At 37.9% G+C, this 26756-nt stretch overlaps 1 protein-coding gene across 1 annotated transcript in view; it reads right to left on the reverse strand.

Annotated features, from left to right (window-relative positions):
* Positions 1 to 328: 328 nt before the first annotated feature.
* Positions 329 to 26756, reverse strand: part of DLGAP2 (DLG associated protein 2) — a 304160-nt gene continuing 277732 nt past the window's right edge. Inside the window, exons 10-15 of the mRNA XM_062571124.1 lie at positions 19212 to 19297; positions 17576 to 17991; positions 7799 to 7890; positions 3723 to 3875; positions 2852 to 2869; positions 329 to 1337 (exon numbers count right to left, since the gene is read on the reverse strand). Of these exons, the coding sequence (XP_062427108.1) occupies positions 1119 to 1337; positions 2852 to 2869; positions 3723 to 3875; positions 7799 to 7890; positions 17576 to 17991; positions 19212 to 19297 (984 nt within the window). The 3' untranslated portion in view covers positions 329 to 1118. The remainder of the gene's footprint in view (positions 1338 to 2851; positions 2870 to 3722; positions 3876 to 7798; positions 7891 to 17575; positions 17992 to 19211; positions 19298 to 26756) is intronic.

A 26756-nucleotide genomic window follows, 5' to 3' on the forward strand; every position in this document is an offset into this window, starting at 1 on the left:
AAAAATACAACTGTAAACCACAGTTCACCTTTACCTTAACATAACCATTTAAACTTAGATATACTTACCACTCACATTCATAATTCTTAAACTGGTTACAACATCACAACTGGCATTTTAAACAAGCAAGATTTTTTTCTCAAGGATACCCTGGAAACTCAATTGAAATAACATTCTGAAGAGTTTGAAATATTACATGTAGCGCAGCTCTTGAATTAAAAGAGAGAAGGTTTATAAAATAAATGTTAACACATAAAAGAACCGTTAAAAATGCAATGAGTGTTCCAAAGGAGTAAGTATAACTTTTTCTTTACACATCTTGCTACAGAAGATCTAACTTTTTAAGGCTTCCATTTTCCTTTCACCCATCACTCAAGTCCTCTTGCATTATAATTTTGCTTAGGTTTCAGAATGTCGTTATACTGCTAGCAGTAAACGTTTCTCACTGGGCATTCCCAACTTCACCAGACTTGTATGCTTCTTGGTTTCTGATGAACTTTGGAGTTTTAGTGGCTGGATATCCCTGTTCATCTCCAGAAACTTGACATGACATGAGAGGCCTAATGTTATTTTGCAGTAACAGAGATGAGTAGAGTGGCAGAGCACATGGGCAAATATTTTAGCTGGGTTCAAGGAAAAGAAACTGGAGGTCAGAGAGATAAATGGGTTCTTTCTTTCCTGCTCTTTACATTTGTAGCACCTTCTACTTGGATTAGCTAATGCCTCTAGTGAATGGTGAGATGCACCCATTTATAGTTTGTTATTCTTATCCCTAATTATCACACATTTTATAAAAATATAAATAACAAAAAAGTAAGCTGGGTTCCATCTCAAGAGGTGTTTCTTGTTGTCCTCTGAGAATATATTGGATAAGTCAGGTCTCAACAAGCCCTATCCATTGTAGCTGATTGTAAGTCAGACAATAAATACAAAAGAATTTGTTCTTGCAATGAGCTCAGCAAATTCTGAGGAAATCAAAAGCATTCCACTGTGCTTATGGCACAAAGAACACAACAGCAAGGGCATATTTAGTGGAGAGAATGAGACAAAAATTACCAGGTAAGTGACAAACTGTACAAGCATTTTGTTTAAAAAAGAAACTCTGCAGCATTCTGTCTTTAAAGCCGAGTTTGAGCCTCTGGGATGTAGATCTCAATGCTGTCTGCACGCTCTGTGGCTGAATTCTGCCGGAAAGATGCTGCTCTCTTAGCAGCCATTAGCCGTCTTCTAGCTTCTTGTCGCTGTCTGTCGGGTAGGTCCAGAGATTTTTCTCTTGTGATAGGGAATTTTCCTTTTGGGGGCTTCTTTGGTACAGGAGGAGGAACCTTTCTTTCTTCCTGCAATGGGGCATTGAAATTGAAAGGTGAGCTGTATGTGGAAAATGTCACCTGCAGAACGTTCAAATTAAAGACGTGAAAAACACCAGTTTTCATACATACATCAGGCATGCTCGGCTTGCACTCTAAAACCAGCTGATTAATGGATTACCTGAATCACTGTCCATTCTAGGGGCACTGATGAAAACCTGTTATTTCAGCAGTCACTACAAATTTCAGTTGGACTGTATTTCTGCAGTTCCATGCTTTACAAAGACTACTACACTTCCTTTTACTCTCTTTGCAGGTATCCTGCACATGCAGTCTCACTTTCTTACGAATCCATTTAATTTTAGCTGACATGATTACAATCATTATGAACAGAAACGCAGACTGGCTTGCCAATAAGAACTCAGTGCATCTGTGTGGTCTGATCAAGTGAAAAGACTGTCTAAGATTAGCAGGACAGGATTTTTAATTAAATTAATCATCCTGAATTTAGTCTCAGCTGGATATGAGATAGCAGCTGTGTATACTTGTCTATTAGTTTAGCTTCCTCTCTGAATTGCTAAATGGAAATATGCAAACACCAACTAGATAGAGGAGAACATGGGGCTAATTGTTCTACTTGCCAGCCTAGACTATTTTTAAGAAAACCATATTGAAGAATTATCAGACTATAAGGTAAGAGTCAGTATATTAGAGTACCAAACAAGCTGTAAATGACTTCCACAAGTTGTAAATCGAGAACTGTTCTGAAGCAGGAAACTGGTATTTCCTCCACTTCTTCCAATCCAGAGATTGTGAAATATCATGTAAGGACCTTAAGAAGATTTTTAGGATCACAGAATTATGCAATAATTTATGCTGGAAAGGACCTCCGGAGGTGATCTGATACAACCTCCCATTCAAAGCAGGCCCACTTGAAATTAGGTCCAAATTTGAAGTTAAAGCAGGTTGTTTGAAGTCATACTTAATACTTGACTGAATATCTCCAAAGACACAGATTCCACAACTTCATATTTACTACCACATAGCTTTCTGCCAATGAACTTTCTAAAGTAACAGAAATCATCATGATTATGTGGTGCTAGTTGTGGAGAATATAGTTAATCTGACCAACTACAAGTTATAAATGGTAAAAAATAAAACTGAAGAACTTACAGCTTTCACAATTTTTTATTGTTTTGGGGATTTTTGAGAGAATTTTTGAATCTACTAGCAAAATACTTTAGCCAAGACAAGATGAAAAAGTTATATGACGTTATAGTCCGACATTCTTGACTCAATGGCAACAGTGCAGCAGCCTAAAATGAGACACACTTGCTCTTCTCCATGAGAGTCAACTCTTCCAGGCATTATTTGGTTTGCTATTTTAAGCCAAGAACATAAGGGTTCTGTTTCCTTTGTCCCATCTCTCCTACCCCTTTTTTTTCTAGTTTTCTTTATTTTCCTCTTGGGAACATCACTATTCCTGTCATTGTAATAATTTCTGACCTCCAGTTGTCACCAGTCAGTAAGAGTTGCAAACTCACCATCCACCAACCAGTTGGCTGACAAGCAAATTCCAAGAAGAGCATGAGGGAACGAAAGAGTTGTCAAGATGCCTCCTAATTCCTCCCAAATCAGACAATTATCCAGCTGAGGCCAAACGGTACTGACTCAAAGCAAATGCAGTCTTCATTTTACGGATACAATAATCAGCAAGGACAGTAGGATAATTAAGGGGAGGGATACAGCTCTAGTAAGGGGGAAGGCAGTTACATAATTACACTCATTTGTGGACAATTTTCCACCTGTGTTGCAAGTGTCACGGCCTGGGTGTATCCCAGGCTGTGGAGCTGCCGTGCAGAGATGTCAGCAGGGTGCAGTCAGAAGGGTGCCAGCCAGAGGCAATCCTTGCCCCACAGACTTTCACAGGCCAAGTTTTTGTTTGAGCTGTGTTTTGTCACATGTTTTTATCTTACTCCTGTTCTAGTATCAGTTATTTCTTGCAGGCAGATTTAAAGACTTAGTGCCCAGCTTTAAGCTGCCCCAAATGTGGCATCATGCTGGAACTGACCTTGGTTGAATTCTCAGGCTATTTTCCTCAACCTGATTTAAACAGAACAGATTTCAGCTCTGGTCCTTTTATCTCAAATCCAAATAATTTGAACAAAAGTGGTTAGGGAGCACACTGACAGGTCTTAGCAAAATCCATTTCATTTGTTATACAGTTCAACTCAACCTCCTTAAAAAAAAAAAAAAAAAAAAAAAAACTTACATCTGATGAAGAATTGTATTTTGCCAGTTAGATATTTTCTATCTTTCGGTTGGAAACCTCTCATGTTTTATTATCGGATTTAACACAAGGAGACTATAGAACTACAAGCGGAAAGTGAGTGGTACTGTCCATGGTCTACTTACCTTCCTTTCGGGTGATTCTATTATTTTCCATTCATTGAGTTTCAACTGGTGCAGTTCATCGAACTTCATGCTGACGTCTTCAATTGAGAGCTGCAATAAGTCCCAGAATCCTGCTAGGTCCTGGGAAGTTGGTCTCGGCATGGCACTCGGGTCCTGCCACGCACAAAAAGGAGATAATATGAATAGACCACGAGACTTTAAACAATGCACTTTGAGGCAGGGAAGGAATTGCAGCAGATTAGAGTGCTGCACCATGCTAAGGCTTACATGCGTTTTGCAGCTGGGAGCTGTGACTGGAAATTTGTGCCTCCTACCCAGTCCAAATATAAATGAGTTAGATGTCATATGCCAGCCTTTCTGCATCCTTGCAGCATGGGAAGTTCCTTAACACCATATGCTGGGCTGACCTGCATTTCTAAAATGTAGCAGTTGGCAGCCTATGTCTGCTGATTATTATTGGGAAGGGGAACCTGCTTTGTATTCTAGCCAGTGTGAAGTCTTTCTGGTTAAAAAATACATACAGGATAGCTGAGTAGAAGAAGGAATAACACTATAAAGTATTTGCCAGTTTATGCTAAATTCAATGTTTATATTGTCTTGGGTTTTCAATTTGTGTGTAAGGCATAAAGTTTTAATTACAGAATGCTGGCTTTTGGTCTTCCATGGGGTCAAATCATGCTCAGGAACTGGACAAGTACTACCCCCAGATACTGCAATCAGGTGGCATGCTGCACAAAAGACTTAATGGAGCAAATATTAATGGTAGCAATTTAGGAAAACTACCCTTTATTTGTCTATTAACCTGCACAAGATAAAAATCACATCAAAAGACTATTATTCAGACCCTTAACCCTTTGTGTGTGTGTGTGTGTGTATACATATACATATATACATATATATATATATATAGAGAGAGATTATATGTATATGTAGACATTAATATGTATATATACAGACATGTATAACCTTGCTAACCAGACAGTTAACCACGTGTAATTCTTTTGCCCATTCCTTTGGGAAACTGGACCAAGAACAACAGCCTATAAGCCTATTCCCTTGGAAGTCCTACTTTGCTAGAAGAAAGTCTCCTTTTTATAGGGACCTTTGGAGTCCCTAAGTTAACAGAACTTTCCATGTGTATTGTAACTTACTTCTGGGAAACATGATAAAACCCCAGATTACTACTCACTGAAAATGAGTAAATTGAGTAGATCTCAATTTAGCTCAAAGCTGTTTACCACCTATGTCAGTGGCACTAGCTACCCTACAAAGGTCAGTATTGTGGGCTTCCAGAACTGACTCTCTTTCAAATTTGTCAGGAGAGACCCACAGCAATATACCTTGTATTGCAATCTCTTCTAGCCAGCCTAGTATCATCAGTGCCTCTCCCCACTTTCCTCTAAAGAGCCATAAAATGATACCACGCATTGAAATGCCATTCCCTTCTGAATCAAGGGTAATTGCTCTTCGGTACCTTTGCGCTCCTCACACAGCACAACTCCAGCACAGCTGCTGTGCTGCGTGAGACGTGTCTTACGTTATCTGGACACAAGAGGGCTGCCTCCTGCTGCTATCCCGTACGTATCCATAGCCTACAGTTGCACTGTTAAACAATAGTGAAAATGATAACTGTTAAAGCTAGCTAAGTTTTGAAAAGATTGGCTTAAATCAACTTCTTTTCAGAATCTGCTCATTTATTTGGAATTCAGCTTTGCGGCCCTCCTGCTGAAGGAAGCCTAAAGCAAAATCAGAAAGGACCTAGCTGACACTCACGTTGCTCTCTTTTTGCCTACAACTCTGACATATTGATTAATGATCTCACACGAGTTGAGCAGGATCTGTGCTGACTACAGTATGGAGGAGGACACTTCAAAGAAAAAACAGGATGTTAGGGTGTTACATGAGGTAATGTGAATAATTCAGGAGGGAGTAGTTATTAACCAGTCATTTTCTTTTTCCTAGCAGTTAGTGGGAGCACTGTACCATAGGAGATACCAGGCCAGATTCTCATAAAAAATTCTTTGAAGCTGACAGCGCTCTGAATTTACCCTGACTGAGAGTCTTTGGTTAAGATATCTAAACCAAGAGCATAATCGAATGTGCTCCTTAAAGCTCCCATAACCCTTCTCAAAAGTCTATGGGTGATAAGTGAATTCCCTGGTTAAATTTCAGTTTGAGTAGCTACATCCATCTTCCTGAACCCTTGTTGCATTTTGAATTGCCTGAAGGGGACACCATTATTTTCTGTCCTACATTTATGTTTACTCCTGCTGAATACTGTTAGAGAAATGCTGTATTTTACCCCTATGAGTGTTTTCCAGGAGGGGAATGCAGTAACTGGCTGATAGCTGGCTGAGTTCCCATCGAGTACAGAGATGTTGCATTAGGAGCATATGGATTGCCTGCTGTAGATATGTGTTTAGTGAATATTTAGCAACAAACCCTGTCATTAAGCATAAGAAGAAAAGCCATGAAACATGAATGAGCTAAAAGCCTCGTTCTGCAGTTGCTGCTTTCTGTAGCTTCTGTTGCTGGTTTAATATTAATGCAGTTGAAGAATATTCAGAGCCTAAATCGTAAGAACGTGATGAAGCTGCTGTTTGGGAGTTCAAAGGTTTATTATGCAAATAAGAACATGCGAAATAAAATTTTTCCAGTTCTTTGGTCATCTTGCCTGCAAAGTTGTGGACCTCTCCCTTGTGTTCCTGTTGCTTCTGCTGTAATGAAATGTTTTAAACAGCCGATGGCTGTGCTGAGTGGGAGCTGCTGTTGTTACTGCAGCAATGCTCTCAAACACAAGTGCTGGTCCCACTTGAAGATGAATGAAGTGGAATGGAGGCTAGGCTCTCCAAATCTCAGTTTGCATAGCTTAATCAATCAGCTAATGGAGGGCACTTTGAAATTTGCAGTAACTTGTACACATTAATGAAGATTTCCTTCTTTTACCACCAAACAAATAAACGATAGTATACATGATATATCTGATACTACAAACATGGTCATTTCCTGCTTGCCAGATTTTGTGTATTTCTTCAGTCATTCTGTTGTGGTTACAAAAATTCTTGTTCTGACAAAGCCTTTGAAGCAGATAATTGGATTTTTTCCTAATGAGGACCGTGTATCTTATCATTTCCTATCAGAAGGTAGGACATTTTTTGGCGCAACTTTCTCAGTAATATTTTATTACAATTTCAGGAATTCTAGATATTTTACTTCATAGATGAAATGTAACAGATCAGTCTCTACAGAATGAATGTTTTACTTTAAAAAGTCATGTGGCAAATACCAACAAATAAGGAAGTATATCTAACCAGATACATAGGTCATGTCTGCTGTTAGGCATGCAACAAAATTCAGCACTTTCAATGTATGAGGTGTAGAGATAGATAGTCAAAAGATTAAAGTTATACTTCATCTTCAAGTCAGCCAGAGAGTAGATATTCTACCACTAGCCTAAGCAAGAATTACATTCTTCTATTGATTATTAACATCTTGCCACAATTTTCCTGTCACTGAGGGCTGCTGTCATTTTAATGAAGATAACATTTGAATTGAATTAGTCTCTAATGAACTTCCAGAACAACAGCAGTAACTCTTACAAGTAATATACTGCATCTGTTCCTTTAGCCCTAGGATGTCTTATATATAATTGGCAATACAAATTATGAAACCCAATTTTATGAACACTATGTATGATAGAATGATTCCAGATTGTTATAAAAATGAGCCGTAAGATTTCTCAGAAAACTTACATTTGTTCCCTTATATTTTTTCTTTAACCAATACAGCAAAAACAAACGTACCTAATGCACCTAAACTGAAATTATAAGTTTGCTTTGATTAAAACATGTACTAACATCACACTTAAAGATCAAGTCAAAAAAAATAAAAAGAGTGGTAAAACAAAAGGGAAACATGAAAATGACATTTCAGATGTTTGGATATATTACACTTCTGTTGTTGTTGACTTTGAAGTAAAATGTTAATTTCTAAAACCTATTTTTTTTTTTTTTTTTGGATTAGTTAGGTATGAATAGCCTTAAACTCTTCAAGAATGGCCAGAGATGGTGACTTACCAGATTTTGCTGACAAAGCCAATAAAACTGCTGGAATTTCTGAGACATGAGGAGCTGAGCACTTCCAACAGCACTTCGGATCTTACCTAGGACTGAGCACACAGACACCTTATTACTATATGTGTAAATGCAAAATGCCAGCTGAAGAAAACATATAGCTGAAATTGCAGCTTATTTTATAAGAAAAGTACATATTTATTTATGCTTTTTGAGATCATATATAGAAAATAATTTTAAGGAAGATAGAGACACAGAAAATATCTGTGGCACTTTATCCTTTGGCAATAGTAAATGATTTATTAATAACTCAGAACAACAGCCTATCTTTGCTTAAGAAATTGGAAATATTCAAGGGCATATATACAGCTAGCTGAAGCAGGCATTTATACACATATTTTAGAGAACAATCTTAAAGTCCAAAGAAAATGACCACAAAAAACCCTAGTGATAAGCATTATCATTCTGAATGTTTTCTCAGTAAATGCATTAATTCTGATCTCACAACTTAACTGCAAACAGTTCACTAGGTCTACTGACATCAAAAACTAGTGAGTTATCGAAGAACTTCATAGTCCACCAGTTTTCCTAGACTTATCTCCTAAGCACCGTCAGGCACAACTAACAAAAATAACTTTACTCCACCGACATCATACAGGAACATCATTTATCATGTTCCTGTAAGACTATCATTTTATTTTTCAGATGGCATCAAAAATCTATTCATACAGAAATTCTGTTTATATAAAGTCCTAAATTACCATTGCACAATATTCTGTTAAGATCATCATTAATACATTTTCTACATTCATTATGGATACACAACAAAAGAAAAAATAAAGGAAATTGAACCTAGATTTGCTCAGGTAAACTAAAAGCTGTTGAAGTACTCTTGCCCTGAGAACGAGGTAGGCCCTTCAAGGTAGAATCTTGTTCCCTCTGAAGTCAAAGGGAGCCTGGACCTTGGATCAAATTTTCTGGTTCTGCAATCACAAATGATTTCAATAAGTTGTATGGATGGTCCCAAAATGAACTCTCTTTATCCTATCTGTACTGGGATTAAGGTTAATATTTTAAACTATAGCATATAGTACTCCTACCATAATGCTGATCTTCTCAGAGCATTCATGTCTTTGAGATATGTCTTCGCACCCCCACTGGGAGCTGCAGGTCATCTACTCTGGAAGCTTCATAAAGACCTAAGCACAGGAGCCGCAGCACAGTGGGACATAAGCATATGCTCCAGGACTTTCCTCAGTCACGACTACACGATCTTGCTGGGCTTTCTCCCCTGTCACTGTACTTGCCTTTTGCAGTGTGCATAAGCACTGCAGAAAGGCAGCAAAATCTTTATACTTGACTGCTTCCAAGATTCAGCAGTCTAACCAAAATTACTGTATGCTTGCTGTATAGTTAATGAAAACAAATAATCAGCTCCCCAAGTTGGGCAGTTTATTTTGATTGAGATGAAGCTGTTTCTGGAGAGACCTATTTCTATCAATTGACTAAGCTTAAGAGGTCTGGTTAGAAAACTAGCTCCTCCTAGACACTTGCATTTGCTGGAATAAATACCATACTTTAGTAAATAGCAATGTATGTTCCTCAATCAAATTACACATCTTTCCCTATGCTGAAAAAACATCATCTTAAAAAACACTGTAAGCTGGAGTTTCAGTGGAAGACTGGGTTTCTCGTGCATATTCCTAGATCTTTAAATAGTGTTTGTGGGCAAAGCTGGAAGGAGATGGAAGTGGGACAGGAATTCTGAGGTCTTTCAGACTCAAAGAGCCTTATCATTTGAGGAAACCAAATTAATAATTTGAACAGAATCCAAAGGGTGGATTGAAGCTGTAATATTACCGGAAAATTAAACTGCGGTGTATGATATAGCAAACATTAAACACCATTAAGGTTCAGCTTTAGAATAAGAGGTGACTGGATGGTATGTCAAAAAATATTTTGAGAATAGGTAATATGCTTAATGTTGCTTTATCTAGACCAGTGAGACCTCTGCCTAACTAACCACAAGAAGTAAGAGATAATTTGGAAGTTTTGACTCCAGTTCTGTGAAAACATACATGCGTCTCTAACTTTAAATGCATATGTAAATTTGTAAAGCTGTGGTTTTCAAAATCTATTCAATTTTCTGTTAGACAATATACAGCTGCACCACAACACTAAATTAAACAGTACTATACATAATTCATCAGTCCCTTGTGGCACTCATTTGTGAAAGGGTTAAGTGGTTCAGGGCTTCATGAGTAATTCATTGGAGTTTTGTTTTTGTTTTGTCGGTCAAGTGAAATAAAACATTTTAATTGGTTTGGGGTTTCTGATCACCAAAACCCTTACTTTCCTCCACGGAGTTTTTAGCATATGAAAAGCAACATTCTGGGTGATAGAAAACCAACAAACACACAAAAAACTGAACAAAAAGGAAATGTTTCATTTGATATGAAACAAATTGCTTTAATTTCAGCATTTTTTAACAAACACGAAGACAAACAAGCTTGGATTCTCCTTCCCTTGATGCTCTGTAGCTCAGGACATAAAACAAACTCCTGATGTAGGGTCAGAATTCCTTCCTTGCCAAGACGAGAAATTTTGCTATAGTAGGTCTCCCTGACATCTTCTTGCTGAAGCTACTCCACACTACATTCAACTAATTACTGGACAGAAAGAGAATGAGATATGCTGATGAGCCACAGGCCAATGCTTAGAGCGCTTGTCTGACAAGGAACAAATTTTGGTTTTAGTTTCCTCCATCTAACTGTACAGCTCACAGCAGAAGCGTGTGGTCTGAGAAAAGACATCCTGCCTGGCCCTATTACGGAACTGCCGTTTTCTAGTGAACCTCACACCCAACCTCCCCAATCTCCCTCCCCCCCCAACAAAAATAAGCATTCATTGGATCTTCACTGTCCCAAAGGACCATGTGAACAAGCACCCATGATTTAAAGCCCAGGCAGACCAGACAAAATTTAGGCACTGGAAGGCAGCATTTTGGTGTAATACACGTGCGCTGGACATGCCAGACACAGTGGTCCTGTGCTACTCACGTGTGTCACTGAGTTGAGCTATATGCCGAAGATGCCTCACCAGAAACTACAGAAGCAACCTACTGCTGGGCGACTCCTGTGTCTTCTGGTGAAGCACAAAGGTTCCCCATCCCACCTGAGCAGGAGACCCCCCCAGGTAGAAAGGTGTGCCTGTGATTACTCTCAGGGACATCCCTGGAACTGCCTGACGTTGTCAGCCCGTGTCGGGTTGCTCAGGCCCTTATTCCGTTCAAATTTTGGAAATCCCCAAGGGCAGACAAACTACCAGCTCTTAGGGTAGCCAGTTCCAGTGTTTGACTACCCTCATGCTGACGATTTTTTTTTTTCTGTCCAGCTCGCATTTCCCTTACTGCAATACGTGCCTGTTTTAGCTCTCATCCTTTCAGTGTGTACCTCTGAGAAGAGTCTGGCTGCACTTTCTTGGTATTCACTCGCTAGGCAGTGGCAAACTGTAATTAGATCCCCTATTAGCATCTTCTTCCCCAGGCGAAATGAACCTTGTTCCCTCAGTGCTAGTGTACATATGGCAATTTTAAATAACTTGCAGAGCTAGGGCTCGGTTGCCAGGAATATTAGGTACAAAGAAGCCTATAGCAGTTCTTAAAAATGGCTCTAATAGCAGTGAATACACACATATAATTACAGGCCTACCATTTACTAAAGATCTCCCAACTCTATTTCCATTTCAATAAGTAAATCAGACTTAATAAAACATAGATGTTAGAATTTCTCATATTCATGCCACTCTGCTTTACTGTAATTAAATTAAAGTATTAAAACACTTCAATTCATAATCTTTAGCACAATATTAATAGACAACCAAAGCCTTGTTAGTAATTTCATGCATTGGGGAATTATTCTGATGAGTGCAGATTGATTATCTCCATGAAAGAATGATGAATGTTGGAGACTGTAGAGATTGAGATGTTTGGTAATGCTGAGAAGATTTTGCTTGTAAATAAATGACGATAAAATCAATCTATTCACATAAATATATATAAATTCCGTATAATTCATCTACTCCTTCACCCCTCATTAAGATAATGTTATCTTTACTTGAAAGTCAGGAAAGAGTGACACAACCATAATTCTGCTCCCTGAAGCACATGTAACATTCAGTTTTTGTTGTGTGGTCCTGTAAGACTTCTCTTTTGAGGACATGCAAAATTTAGACTATGTCTTCATTAAAAGCAGGCTCAAGATTTAGTCTCTGGTTAGAGATTGTGCAAGTTCTTTAAATAACATGCACAGTTAATGCAATAGTGTTTCCCCTGCAATAAGCATATTTTAAGATTGGAAATTATAGGTATATATGTCCTACTGCTTGAGAAGTGCTACAAAATCATTCAACTGGATATGGCTTTATATCACACAGACAGAGGGGGAAAATTAGATCTATCTATACTGAAAAAACCAAGATCATAGTCTAATGCTGTAACTCTATTTTTGACAGGTTAAAAACTTTGTACAGTTGTGTCACTACTCTACCAGTGATAAGAAACTGCTAAGAATTGATCTGTGTTTGATCATCTTTGTTTCCCTGGCACTCCTTACTGCTTATTTAACTGATGTGTCTGTATTACTGTTCATCCACCTTCAGCAATTTTTCATTGTAATTTAATTCTATTTTAACATTTTCATTTCATTTCATTTCATTTCATTTCATTTCATTCAGTTATTTCATTTTTTTATATAATTGTAAATAAATTGTTCACACAATACAGAGAATGTATGCCTGGGGAAAATCTTAAAGCTGTCATTTAGTTCAACCAGATATTTGTCTAATTTTTTATCCTCCTATATTAGTAATCTTTGGTCTGAAATATGTGTCTTTTTATAAAAAATAAGCATAATAGTAAGTGTATAAAGTTTAGAGTGAGATAATATTTTCAGACAGCACAGCTACGTATTAGCAATGTTCTATAACGTAAGTATGAAATGTATCTATTTTTCAAGATAAACTGTACAGCCTTTGGAATGGTATTGCTCAACCTGTAAAATATGCACATTACTATGTCAATATGCATCATACATTATTTTACATGACAAGGATGTGATTTGGAAATGAAAGCACTTCCTTTAATAGAAGTCAGTGAGAACTTTTATAAGGCAAGATTTTATAAAACATGGTATGTTCTATAAAACAAATGAACATATTAGAGAGTCCTGTTTGTAAATAAAAACTTCTTAGCTTTTTTAAATTCCGTATCAATTTTCAGATTTTTAAACCTGAAGATTTTAAGCTACTGAGATACTTGCAAATGACAAATTTCCACAGTACTAATCTTAGGGTCTGTTATCGCAACAGTAGGGCAACGGGATCCAAGTGGATTCAAATGTGAACAAGCAGACTCTGTGTAGATTGACTTTTTCCTTAAATGGAGCTGGGTCAAAAAGGAGAAAAACTGAGCAGAATAATTCAAATGCTAAGAGGGCTTCTTAGATTCCACATTCTGAGAGTGTCTCTTATTGACTTTAAAAACTGTTTCAAGGAAATGAAGACATTCTCTAGTCATTTACAACACTCCTGATGTAAATTACAACAGTTCCTGGAGGATAGAGCTGTGAAAAGCATAAGGAAAATTAGGTAAGTGACAGAATAACTTGCATTTGGTCGACCACCTAAGAAAACTTTTATGTGTGATAAATTGATGAATATGCAAAAATAAATCAGTTATGAGTTGTTGGGTTTTTTTCCCCCCAAAGTACAGAAGATTTAACTCTACCTTTTTCATTACTGTTTGTACATGTCATTAAATCCCTTCTAGCACACTGGAACTCTCCACCAGGGGTTTAGCAAGGAAAAGCCAGGCCTCCATGAAAGGAAGGGGTGAAGGAAGAGAGGGGTGACATTTTGTGCTCTCTCTTTTATATCTTTTCTACACTAGAGCTCACCTTACCTCAACAGGTGCAGTTACACCTGCAGAGCTCCTAACAAAGATGCAGAAGATACCAGCAAAACAACCCTTTTGCTGGTACATAGTTCATAACGGGCTTAGAGACTGTTCTAACAAAAGGAAATTTTTTGCAAGCATCAGTTTATATCTCCTCTTAGATTGTGACATAGGAGTAAAGTCTGTTTTCTCTTTGACTTGAGTACTGAAATACTTTTTGAAAAAACGCATGGCATTCAGGAGCCCATGATGTCCGCAGCTCCTCCTGCTCATCTCTGACAGATCTACAAGCTCTGGGCAGCGACTGGCGCCCGCAGCCGCCGTTCCCGTCCGGGCTGGCCTGCTCCCCTCCTTCCTGCACCTCCCAGCAGAGTCACCAGCTGCATGGTCCTGGCCCTCTCCGTCTTCCAGAGCTTCATGACAATCAAGAGCATTTTTCTTATCATCACCTACACATCACTAACAGCCAAATACAATTTCTAGGGTGTAAAACAGAAACTCCAGCCTTTACCCTTGAGAAACACGTATCTTTGCCTGGAGGTACTCCGCTAGTGCAGATGGTCAGATGACTGGGAACAGCTACTGCCATACACATACATACATACACACTTAAATATATATATATAATATATGTTATAATAAACATTGAGAATTCAAATAACTGCCCACATAAACAATACATAAAATTTCAGAGACTCAAAAATACAATTCATGGCCACTGACCAAATAAATAAATTCTGCAAAAAGAAAGAGAGAGAGGTTATTTTTCTCCTTTTCAAAGACCTGATGAGTAAAGTTCTTAAAACAACATTATGAGAGAGAAGCTACAGTGAAAGCAAAAATCAATACAGCAATCAGATCGCTTTCTGTGATCTCAAGGCTATTGTGATAACGTACAAAATAAAATTGCTTTCTAAAATGCAGTTCTGTTTTAACTCTTCGTATGATTAAACTGAAATATAAATGGTGGCATAAAGATTGGCTGCTGAGATGCAAAGCTGTATTTGTTCTTGAGGTATAATTAATACAACCTGGCTTAAAATAAATGATTCAGCACTAACATTGACAGTCTAAATGTGCAAACTTTGCTGTGAAGTGGTTTGGGAATAGTAGCTCCTGCTGGAAAATGGAAAACATATTCAGTTGCTTCTGGGTCAGGCATTTGTGAATATTTTTTCAGGGAACTACCAAATGCTTAAATATGTCAAAATATATTTCATGCTCAGGTATCATTAAACCTCAGTTCTTGTGCATACACACCTTTCAACCATCATGGCTCAACTGGGGGATACAAAATGTGTCAAAGAATCAACATGAAAAAAAATCTGCATACAGAAATCTTAAAATTCTGTGAAGCTCATTCCCTCCATAGAAAATAATTCTTTGATAACTTATTTTTTTCCTGATGTAAGTTATATTAAGTCATGGGATACCTTTTCAACGATAATGCAATTTGAAAATGCTTTGAGGAATATTTCTTGAAGTGAAACACATGAAATGGACAAGTGGAAGTCTGATTGTCATTTCTGGCAATCATTTGAAGACAAAAATCTGATTTTGTTTGTGCTATATAGACCTACTTTATAGTAATTCCACTAAGATATTAGGGAGATATCAAACACAGCTAACAAACCTTTTGCGGTTAGTTTAAAAAGTGTATTGCAAGGCCCATTTTAGTTGTGTTTAAGTGTATGTAAAGAAACTGTTTTCTCCTCTTACAGAATAGAGTCACTCTAGAAATAGTGAAAAGTAAAATCCTCATATCCACATCCATTTTGTTTTCTCTCTGAAATTATTCTAGGTTAAAATGGTCTCTCTAGGTCCAAGAAAGATGATTGAAATCCAATGCGTCTTCATGTCCTCTGCACAACTGTCTGACAGCTATTCTCCTAATTGCTGCTTCCCTGTGTGGGAAGGGGTTTCTCACTATTCCTAGACTGCAAGAGCACAGCACCACATGGGAGGAGGGAACGTGGTTCTGCACCTATGAATTGGTAGCCATCTAAAAACACCTTCTCCAAGTTTTACTAACATCATGCAAAGTTAGCTTCACATGCCAGAGAATAACTGCGTCTACAACTGAGAAAAGAGTACTGACGTGAGAGTATTTCCACTGCTCATTTCATAGGCTTGGAGATTAGATTAGAGCTGTGGGAGAAGAAAGGCTTGCAGAGAACGGAGGTGGGAGAGGTCCTCCCGAGGACTTCTCAGTGGCCTCCTGGGAGAGAGAGCAGCTAACTAGCTATGTATTTCCCCACTTTTCTCCCTAATAATTTTACTGTTGCCAAGGAGACTAAAGTCTTGCTTATTGGAGTGTTGCTTCAGATCACAATCACTGGTGTGCTCACATCAGTAAAAGACCATCTGGGAACCTGACACTTTGGGATACTTAATGATGGCAAGGAAATGCCAATATTCAGGAGTGCAAGGATTTGGGGAATTGAAAAACAAGATTTATAAGTTATATAAGAAGTATTAAAAAATAACTATTACGAAAGAAGGCTGGGGAACCCTTACACACTCTAAGTGAAGCACAGTATTTTATTATAGGTACTTTAACAGCCCTTAGGAGATCATTAAATACTTCATAGTATCAATACAACTTTGGAAAGCAATAGAGTTTGGAGAAAAAAAAAAAAACAGCCTTATGTCCCCCCACTCCACCACAAACACTATGTTTTTACTTGGAAAAGACTTGTGCACAACACAGTGGAGAAATAAGACTGCAAAATGAAAATGATGAAGCAAAATGTAGACATCCTTTCTCCAATAAAGGTCAATGCAAGAAACAGAGATTGGCCTGTTAGCAATCATGTAGGCCTAGCCCAAGACCTGAGGGTAGAACATAAAGAAGAAATCATTGAGGGGGAAGGAAGAAAGCAACCAGGAAAAAGTGTTCAGAGCTGTTGTGTGAGATTTGTGAAATGTAGGAAAAGATGCTAGTAAGGAAACTTAGTATGAACTAATTTGAGATCTGAGGAAACTGTGGTTGAGGAAATATTTCAGATCAGTGGAGACTGAAATATTTATAAAACTGAGACTGAAGAACAAGGATAATTGACCTCAGAGGGAATCACAGGGAGCTGGCTAGCGAGTGCTAGGACCACTTTGATATATTACTATCATTAGTGCTGGCTTGGATCTTGTTCCAAAATAGTCCACATTATTTTTCATTTTATCCTATCATTTCTTTCAAGGTGTCCACATGAACTAGGAGAAAAATAATGACTCTTGACAAAATTATACTAAGAAAATGCAGCCGAACTGCCATCTAAGACTTCATATGTCTGTGTAACTGTAGAAGTGCTTTAACTACTATTTTTGCCTATTCCTTTCGTTAGTCTAACAAATCCTTTATGTTAGGCAGAAGTGCCTATAAAGGAATGACAAAATTCTAAAAATAGTTGTTCCAAGTAGCAGGCAAATTATCAGCATTTAGGAAGACAAACAAAAAATGTTTACAGAGGACCACCTAGTACAGTCTGGCAAAGAATTAGGCACTAGAGTCATAGAAGCTGGTGGGAAGATTGTGTCAGAGATGGAGCCACAGATCTGCATCTATTGCACCACCTCAGCCACATTTAGCACCAGACTTTGATCCGGCACTTGACTTTATACAGATGGCTCCTCAACTACTTCTATAAAACCTCACTCTGGCAAAGGCCTTGCACAATGTATTACAGGAGAGGGATCTTCTATCTAACGGTTCTACAAAGTGTCTCTGATAATGCCAAATGAGTAAGGAAAAACTACAGACCACAATTCATCCTAAGAGATTTCCCATTTTAACAGGCATCTATTAAAAAAAGATACTGAAATGTTCTTACTCTCTTCAGAAAGATCATTTTCTTCTGCCTCTCTTTCCATTTCTTTACACCATCCTTCCATCCTCTTAGTTTCAGTATGTAGTAACTTCATAAACCAAGATCCATCCCGTCGACAAGGAGACATTCGACCAGTTTCTACTGTCTCAATGGCTGGCTCTAGCCAGGGTTCTGGTGGTGGAAGATTTGAGGTGTCAACTGGGGTTCTGTAATCTTCTCTGTAACTGAAGAGTCCCTGTGTCCGTACAGTTCTCACTGCGCTGTATTGGGTAGGAGTGCTGGGCTCTGAGTGCTGCTGGAACGATGAGCCAAACTGAAGTCCCTTGTCCTCCATGGTTATGTGTCCTGGAAAGCCCTCCAGTTCCAGGTCAGCCTGGACAGCTGCTGTTACACTGTTTGAGCGCTTAAACCGTCCATGTCTTAGTGATGAGGGATGGAAGAAAAGAGATTAAAAATATAAATACATATGCGATTATAAAGGGGCACAGAATAATGTTTCAGTGAATGAATTCTGGTTTTCCCCTTGAACTTTAGGCTAATATTTTTCCTTGTGCTTATTTCACTAAAATAAGACAGTGAGTAACAACAGAGGGAAAAAACAAATGCATGGAGTTATAGTGGAATTATTGATTTGAGCAAAGATACAACGGAAAATCATTTAAATTATCTCTTGAAGCAAATATTGATTTGTTCTCATACTATAAAATACCGTGTATCATTGCTAAATGAAATGAAAATAACTAGCAGTACTGCAGAGTTATATCCCTTATGGAGGACTATTAAGTACACGTATAAAAAAATCAAATATTAAGGATCATATTCAGATGAAATCTGAAAATCTTATAAGTAAAGACTTGTGAATTCTTTAATAAAAGAAAAAGAAAAATAGTAGCACCGGGTTTAAGAGGTTTTGGGTTTTTTTTTTCCTGCTTCATAGAATGATGATCAAATGTTGATTTTCTATTGTGATATGCCACTGAATAAAGACATTTTAGAAAAGCTTTATGTTAAAAAGATTGTGAAATCTTCTCCCATCTAGGCTTATTGGCTCAAATTGCTGCTTGTCAATAGTGGTAAAAAGCAAATAGCAGCTAGATACTGTCAGTTAGCTACTGTGAAATGAGATAATAGTCCCAGTCCAGTATTCAATGGGCAGTGTTTGCCAGGGATAACTTGTTGGTTAGTGCATTGGCCAGCAGTTTATCAAAGTAGATAAGGATTGACCAAGTGTAAAAGTTCAATCTATGTTAGGATAAAGGTATCCTGGCTAACATCCTATGCTTTATATCCTCCTGCAAGAACAGCAGAAGTCTGTCAGTGCAATAGGTCCTGCAGAAAGAACCATATTCCAATATATATCTCCTTGCATTTGTTCTATAACTAATGAAAGGATATCATTAATGCACTTAAAACTTTCACCTTTCACTTTCTTCCCTCCAATTACAATTTGGAAATCTGGCTGAATATTAAGGGACCACTAAATAATCTCTACAAATTTTACAAATCACAGCATGCATATAACAAATTTAACTTTGTGAATGATTTAGAGGTAGCACTTGCAAGATATTTATTAATTCTTTTTATATAAAAATGCTTTGTTTTATGAAAGACTACAGATTTTTGTATGTGCTTGAATTACCGTTTTTCATCTTCCACTTGCACTCCAACAGAGTGGTACTCCCGTAGACCTCTGCTCTCTGTATCTGAATCAGTTGCTGTTTCCACCTAATCCAACACAAAAGATATATCTGCAGAGTGAGCACTGACAATTCAGCATTATTTCTACCTGCACTTATTTAAATTAAATATATATTTTCTCTCTTACAGCTAAGAAATACCTAACACAGTAAAATAAAGTAAGTATTCAGCCTAGTATCATTGTTTTGGTGCTGTATTTTATAAAGCTTTGCACAACTACTTCTGTTCTGCTATGTAATTCCCTATTTCAACTTTAAGCAGATGCAATTATTCAGTTCAGTGGAAGTAGGAAGTAAGCTTGGTTTGGAAAGTCCTATTCTTAGAACTAGGAATCCACACGACAGCCCCTTTTATATTATTACAAAACATTCTCATTATAGTCCATGATTTACAAAATAAAATAAAAACTCAAGTAGTCACATAAACTTGCAAGTGATAAAAAGAAATGTTGCAATGAAATTTTATCGACAACTGCGCTGACAAATATAGAACCATTTAAATGACGTGAAGAATACAGTAGAAAGCCATATCTCACCTTTTTTAATAACACGGTCCTGAAAATGCTATATCAAGCAAGTAATTTATGCATTTTTATAGTATTCCCATCTGAAATGCACTTGCCAAAATACATTCACAGTGGAGTTTTCTTCATAATTGAGACCACATCTCTATCACAAGTTTCTGTAGGATTTTATGTAACACTCCCCACCGCCACACTGCCTCCAAATTTTTGACAATGAATGTTGTAAGGAACATGGAATGGAATCAAAGGAGAGTTAGAAAAAAAAGGAATAGAATAGACTGTCCTTTTGAATGATAGTTTCACTGTTAAATAAAAAAATGTATTATCAGCAAGCAGTTTCTCAGGATGGATAGTCTATGGGTACATTCAAATAATATATTGTATGACGAAGACAAGACAACCCCTCCCCTTGCAGCAGACTCAGGCAGCACACTTGCACCCTGCAGCTCGTCCTGGCCCTCTAGAATGAGCCCAACAACCTTCACAGCTCTCTCCCAGCTGCACAGCCCGAGTCCCCCCAGTTCCTGGAAGGATGCAGAGAGAAGGGGGAAGCAGGGTAGGAAGTGAATGTACATGTGGACTGCATTTTCTGAAGAAGCTAGCTGTAACTTCTTTCAGTCTCCAAGCAGGAGCTCCATGTATATTCACACTGAAGGGAATCAAAACTGGTAATCAGAATACATTTCATATTTACCTGGTTGTGGGTCTTGGAGATCTTAATTAAAAGCTACTGTACAATCCCGTTAGTAAGTGTTACAGCAGCCCTTGAACAGTACAGAGTAGTGTCAGGCACAGGTTTGCAAAGCGTTCCAGATACCAGCATGGAAACTGTCACGGAAAGACACATTTCCCAGCAACTCCATTCATTCTGCATGAGCTGCAGAGGAAAGCATGCCCTGTCATCTGTTCCCACCTTGTTAGATGCACGGAAGCCTGCTATATTTGCTTGGACAGGCTGTGCATTTTGAGAACTGTTTCCTCTAAGATATCAGACTCAGAAACAGTCTCAAAGATTTGTTGCTGTCAGTATAAAAAGAAAGCTCTCTTTTGACATTAGCAGTGAAAAACAGCCTCAGCTATTGAGGCAGGTGGCTTAGGAGGAAAAAAAGACAGGAAAATTAGCTTCCCTAGTTAAGGTGGATCTCAGGTACAATGTGAGTGAGAGGTTTGAGCTGAGCCTGGAAGGTCACTCTCTCCCTAAAAAACATTGCTGTAAGCAGAGCAGCAATAAGGGTCAGTCTCTTAGCACAAGGAATAGCTATTGGGAAAGACACCTTTCTTTATAGCACGCAAGTTACCACGGGCCCAAAAGAGTCTTGAATAACAGGCTCAGGTCTAAGTGAGGGACTAGGCCCTCAGCTACCCCTTTCTGAGACTTCAGAAAAGCTGGGCATGACATTTCTTCTTCATTAGAGACTGACAGGCAGAAATAAAAATGAACTGGACTAGGCCAAGAGCCCACATATGCACATGCACATACGCACACTGATGAGCTTCCTAGCTCTAGCCAGTGAGTTGCTATTACTATTTTTGAAGTTGAATTTGTGAATGCAGGAGAGCAGCTGCCTTCTCTTCTGGATGGATTACCATCACCCCTTTCTTTCTGCTATCGAAAAGCAGTCTCTGCAGAACCCTCTCCTCTCTAGCTCAGGGAAATTAGTTTTATTTAGTTTTGTCATTTCCAGTGCCAGCTTTTTCTCGCTGAATTAGATTCATGTGAATGAGATGCCATGAAAAGCAAGTTACACTAGCAGTCCTGGACTGCAGTGATGGGAGCTCAGTGCAATGTGCATAGCCATGTTTTGAAGAACGAAACGAACCTGTTCTCAAAGGGAGAGAAGATGGCAGGTCGTGAATAAGGGGAGATAGCACGGAAGGATTAGATTATGGCTCTTGAGGGCACCTTTACGAATGCTGACAGGAAGAAGATGTTAGTCAGGGAAACATTTTCTGGAGGAAGTCTCCTGATGTTTGAATCCCGGCAACTTCTGCAATAGTCAAGAGTGTTGCTAAAAGCTACAGTATTTGGGTTCTTTCTAGGAGAGACAGAAAGAGCCCCAAATCTACCAGAGTCACTCTGAAGTAAATCATACACTTTAGGACCTTACTGAGCTTGAAACTGCAAAAAGTAATGTTATGAAAAGGGAGGTCTTCAACCAGGGAGTTCACTTTCTCATGGAGATCAGACCACTGGAAAGTAGCGGTGCTGCACGGGCTTCACTAGGAGTATTACCTGCAGACAACATTGCAGTGAATGAATTTTGATTAAAAATACCTTTAATACTAAGTACATAAAGGAACATAAGAAATTAGTTTGATTTTGATTAACCAAGTTAGACTGTAGGATTAGGGGTCAGAGTCAGAGCTGTTAATATTAAGGGAGTATACTTGATTCAAAAAATCATCAAGGCATAAACATGTAAATGTGTAATATTTTCCTTCTGACATGTGGGAAGTGTTTTTCTTCATTTAAGGACTTTCACGTCTCTCTACTTGACAGTCTTGTGTCTTCAGTTCCTTCCAAAGCACTGTGCTTCCTTCGCAAAGCCCTTGGGATGACCATTTCTGCATGCCACGCCCCTTGGGGCTTGCCGAATGAGTCCTGCGGGTTAAGTGCTGGATATGGAAGTGGACTAAGGAAGGTCAACGGCATCACACCTGTGAGGCTAATGCACAGCTAGGAACAAGTGTGTGGAAGGTGAGCGATGGTCAACGGGACAGAGAAGAGACTTTTGGCTTCCATGTGGATCTCTCAGTGGCTCAGACACAGCCCTGTTGTAACTGTGACGGTCTAAAGATACAAACAAGAAAAGGTTTGTATGGAGAAGATCAGTTAGGCCAGTTGATACTGCTGGAATAAAGCAGACAAATTTGGGAACACACACCTTTCTTAATACTGCATATCAAAGCCGTATCTGTTTTTGCCCACTACATTGCTTGGTTTAGTAAAAGTACGTCTTCATTTGAACTCTGCTTTTGATGTTTTGGGGGGCAGATTCCCTTTTACATTTTGCTTGACATGGTATTTTTCTGGTATTTTTCTTTGACGTAACACGTCTAGGAAAAATCATTTTATTTATCCAAGCACTTTTTTATTGATATTTCACCTAGAAGTATATCCCGGATAACTTCCCCAATATGTAACTAACACCTGGAATTTGCAGGCATAAATGAAGTAATCTACTATAAAATTTTATTCAAAACAAAATTATCAAGGAAATTATGTCCCAGATATCAAAATGGAAATGGCATTAGTTACTTCTAAATATAAACTGTTGCCAAATTATCCTTCAATCCAGTTTGCCAAGACTGATACTGACTAAATGACCTCATGATTGCTTTCCTATTTTAATGCTTTCATTTCCTTACTGTGCCTTGTAACAGCAGAAGAATGCCAAATAATTTTTTGAACAATCTTGGAGAGCACATATTGTAATAACCAACAAAAAAGGAGGAAAATGCCAACGCAAGTTAGAGTGCGAAAAAACAAAATAATTTTCACTCACAAAGAAACAAATGAACAAACAAATTGTATTTCTGAATGGCAGATGGTATAAAGACTCCTGCTAGAGGACAACAGGAAACTCTTTAAGTTTAATCAGATCGGCCAAACTAAATTCAAATGAGCAGAGGAGAAAAGTAATGCTTCGTTTGAATGTTTTTCAAGTTTCAGGCTTCTGAAACTTGAATAAGCCTTAAGAAATCTGATGTTATTCTTTATGATTCATTATTTTTTTAATAACATAGATTCTGAAATAGATTCTGCATAGATTCTAAAAGTCTTCATATTTACAACTTACCCCACAATCTCAACAAAGTGAAATAAGATGACAAGAGGTATGGCTATCTAATCATGAGGTAGTCTCACATAGTCTCACAAAAAGATTGCCAGAAATCAACCAAAAGCAGAAGAAAGAAGAGAAACAGATCTAATGTAGTAGGTTAACTTCCTCTCCTCTTGCAAACAAAGAAATAATAGATATAATTTAAAATTTGGCCCTTCATGCCTTAAAAAAATGTTGTTTGGGGGGGGTTATAGTATGGCATTCTTAGTAAATTAATCGGAGCAAGGCAAATCTAGACAATTTTCTGTAATTAAAAGCATTTTCAAGAGAAAGATCTAGAAGTTCCTGCTGTTGGGGCCAGAACCCTCCTTCAGCCACATTCTCTGCCCCTTGCAAAGGTACTACCATCAGAGGTATCATCGAAGGTACTATTCACCAGAAGGCTACAGGGTCAACAAAGCTCCGGCGCGGGGCAGCTTCCATGGCCAGGGCAGGAGGAACCAGATCACAAGGCAGAGCAATTTGCTTGGTATGAGGGGTGAGCCCCTGGCTTCATGGAGGACTGAGACCCAAAGGAAATCATCTATCTTTGCTACCAAGGGTTAAATTTAAATTATTCCCCGTATAAAATTTGATCTTTTATAAGCACTGTTTTAAAGAAGTTTAGCCTGCAGTACAGCATAGGCTATACTCTTAATTCATATTTCTATGCATGAAAAACAAATCATTCTTTTGTACTTATTTCTGTCTTTGCCTTACCTTTCATATGGACCCAGTTCTCCCCTACACTGTTTTTGTTGCCAATACAAGGAACAGACAATACTATAAAACCTCTGTGACCAGTGATGAATGACCAATTCATCTCAAAATTTGAAAAACGAAATATCAGATACTGACAGCAACTTGGTAATAAACCATATACGACTAAATTATACTTGCACAAAATTATTTGAAAAAATGTAAATTAATATTGCAATTAAATTGCACATTACAATCAATCTTGGTTTGTTTATAGGCAGTCAGTCTAGAAAAGGATGTATGAACTGATGAAATTATTTCTGCTAAGTATTAACTGTTTTTTTAGCTGATAATTTTTAACAACTAAAAAGCAACTTTTATTTCTGTACTCAAGTATTATGCTGCTCTCAAACAAAAGTACTGCAAAATCACATTTCACTGTTCTAAAAATCACAGTCTAAGATTCCATACACACTGTCTCTAAGGGAAGTTTGAATAAAATATATTCAGTGCACAGGAAAAGGGATTCCAACCTGGTGTCTTTTTCTTCTCTCTCCTAATCATTCGTAGTAAGAGTCCTTCAGGCCACATTATCTCTCCCCATGCAACCTCACTGCCCTCAATGGGTTTTCACTGCTGTAACCAACTTGTTCTATAATTAGAATTTAATAAACAATCTCTCTGATGATGTACAGGAAGGAAAATAATTCACCTTTCCTCTCTTGTATAGGCTTCTTAGCAATAACAAGAGTAAAAAGGGAAGAAAACACAACATTTGACACTAGACCAAGTAAATGCAATTGTGAACACAGATAACCATTCTTAGGTAAAGGAAGATCTCATTTGTACGCAGTAACTTCAAAGTAGGAAAAAATACTTCAAAGTAAAACTACAGTATTAACCTCCACTGCTTTAGTTAACTCAAATAACACTTTTATCAGCCAAAAAGCTTATAGTATTTCAAAATAATTTTTAGAAACACACCAAAATGTACCAAAACCTGCAGGCTTGAGTGATTTTGAGTGTCTCACTATCGGATACCATTTCGCTACTCTACTGCTTCCCAGCAGAACATCCAGACTACTCAAATATGTTGTGTGGCACAGTAAGTGCTAATTACTCCAAGAATACCATGTAACAGGTTGAAAACTTCCACAGCTCTCTGCAGAAAGCACTATTTGCTAAAAAGTGGATGCCAGAGTTCACAACTGAAATCCATGTTAAGCTAATATGAGATAATAACACAAAGTAACGCACAAAACAGTGATTACTCCTAACTTTTTTGGTGCGTTTAATGCTAAATGGCAAATTATTCTGAACCAAGTCAGCAAATATTCTGCAAGGCAGCATTTTGGGTCTTTCCCAGTTTGAATGTTTCACAAGGTTAACTGGCACCTAACAAAACAAGCAATAGTAATTTGTGAGAAGAGTAAAAGCTTAGAAGTCTGTAATAACCACAGCTTTTTTCTAGCTACTATTTCAGCCGCTAAGCTTTTTAACAAATGGAGGACACTAAAATACAGATACTGGCTGAGAGCACTGCTAACAGGCAACTCTGTGAAATCGGACTCTGTGTTGCTCAACACAGTATTTAAAGTATTTAAATACTTATATAAAGTATTTAAATAAAATAAAATAAAATAAAGTATTTAAATACTTTAAAGTATTAAACTTAAAGTTAATACTTTAAAGGCCAAGTTACAGCTTCTAAACCATGGATGTGTTATCAAAACTTTCAGAGACTTCCACAAGCCAGGGATAGCACCCACTTCTCTCTCCCCAAAACATAGCTTCATAATGATTTTAGGAGGACAATGATCAAAGTTTACCACTAACACTTTGGATCATTTATGATCCCAAGACCAGTGGAATCAATGGGAGTATTGTGCCGACTGCAGAGGGCTACGTGCACACTGCAGCGAGGCACTGACAGGGACGGTATAACCTCTACACGCTTATCCAAGTAAGTACACCACATGGGAACAAAACACTTCGCTTACAAAGGAGATTTCAGTTTGAGGCTGCAGAGTTTCTTGAACAAAGGTTTTGCCATAAAACTCTAATAATAATTTTGTTTCCAAAAATGAAAAAAAAAAGATCCACCTTTGACTCAAAAATGAGGCTGGCAAGTTATTGCACTAATCCTCCTGAATGCAACTTTTGATTTATAAGAACAATTTGTTTAATGAAGATCCTGGAGGGAAAAAAAAGTAAATCTTTTGAAGAGTGATCTCCTGATGATAACAAAGATGACAGAGTCCATTCTCTATGCTGCTACAATTAGTGTTTATCTCCAAAAATATCATCATGAGTCAGTCTCCACACTTAAAACATTTGTTTCCATACCATCTACTTCTGGAGTTCCTGTTCATTTTGAGAAATCTCAACATCTTTTAAATAGAGAAGAAATAAAGGACCGTACATTTTGGGATGCTTGAAA

Source organism: Rhea pennata, chromosome 3, assembly GCF_028389875.1.
Source record: "Rhea pennata isolate bPtePen1 chromosome 3, bPtePen1.pri, whole genome shotgun sequence".
Lineage (NCBI taxonomy): Eukaryota > Metazoa > Chordata > Aves > Rheiformes > Rheidae > Rhea > Rhea pennata.